Genomic DNA, 741 nt, shown 5'->3' on the forward strand with positions numbered 1-741 from the left:
TGGAGCAGCCCCCCGTGTGGAGCAGCGCCCCGTGGAGCAGCCCCCGTTACATGACAGCCTGTAGAGGCCACTTGTCGAGGCTCCAGTGTCCAGCCCCTCCCTGCGCCCCCGGGCCGCGCACCCTCGGCGATGAGCCTCCAGGGGCTGAAGAAGGCGTCGCGCAGCCGCAGCCCCGGCCAGTCGGGGTGCTCCTGGAAGCGGGCGTCCAGCCTCCGGACCAGCGGGTGCACCGCGGCGTGGCCGAAGCGGAAGGCGGCCGTGGAGAACACGTTGGAAACGGTGGGGTCCACGGTGGGGTCGTAGCCGTTGTAGCGGCCCACATGCTGCCCGAAGGCCTCGGGGCCCAGGATTTTGGGGACATAGTCCCGCAGCGTGATGATCTGGATGGTGAGGCAGACACCCGAGCTCCCAGCCCGGCCTCCAGCTCGAGGGGCGCCCTGCGCCGGGTGCCGGCTGCGCAGGCGGGGGGCTGACAGCCTGTCCAGGCAGCCCACCCTGCCGGGCTCACGAGCCAACGTGGACAGGGGATTACAGGGGACCAGGGAGCCGCGGGGGGCCCCGCGAGGCAGCAGGGCTCTCCGGCTGGAAGGGCAGCTCGGACCCCGCGGCCAGCCGCCGGCAATGAGGCCGCAGGGGCGGGGCGGGCCTGCCCCCTCTCCGCTCTCCCCTCTTCTCAGAGTGCCGGCGCGTGGGCCTCGCGGGGAGCCTGGGGGCGGCTGCCAGGGCAGGCCTGAAGCCACA

At 73.4% G+C, this 741-nt stretch overlaps 1 protein-coding gene across 1 annotated transcript in view; it reads right to left on the reverse strand.

Annotated features, from left to right (window-relative positions):
- Positions 1–741, reverse strand: part of TPO (thyroid peroxidase) — a 16,830-nt gene that overhangs the window by 5,435 nt on the left and 10,654 nt on the right. Inside the window, exon 2 of the mRNA XM_012727381.1 lies at positions 122–582. Coding sequence (XP_012582835.1) covers positions 122–582 — 461 coding nt within the window. The remainder of the gene's footprint in view (positions 1–121; positions 583–741) is intronic.

Source organism: Condylura cristata, unplaced genomic scaffold, assembly GCF_000260355.1.
Source record: "Condylura cristata isolate star-nosed mole 26May11 unplaced genomic scaffold, ConCri1.0 scaffold00020, whole genome shotgun sequence".
Lineage (NCBI taxonomy): Eukaryota > Metazoa > Chordata > Mammalia > Eulipotyphla > Talpidae > Condylura > Condylura cristata.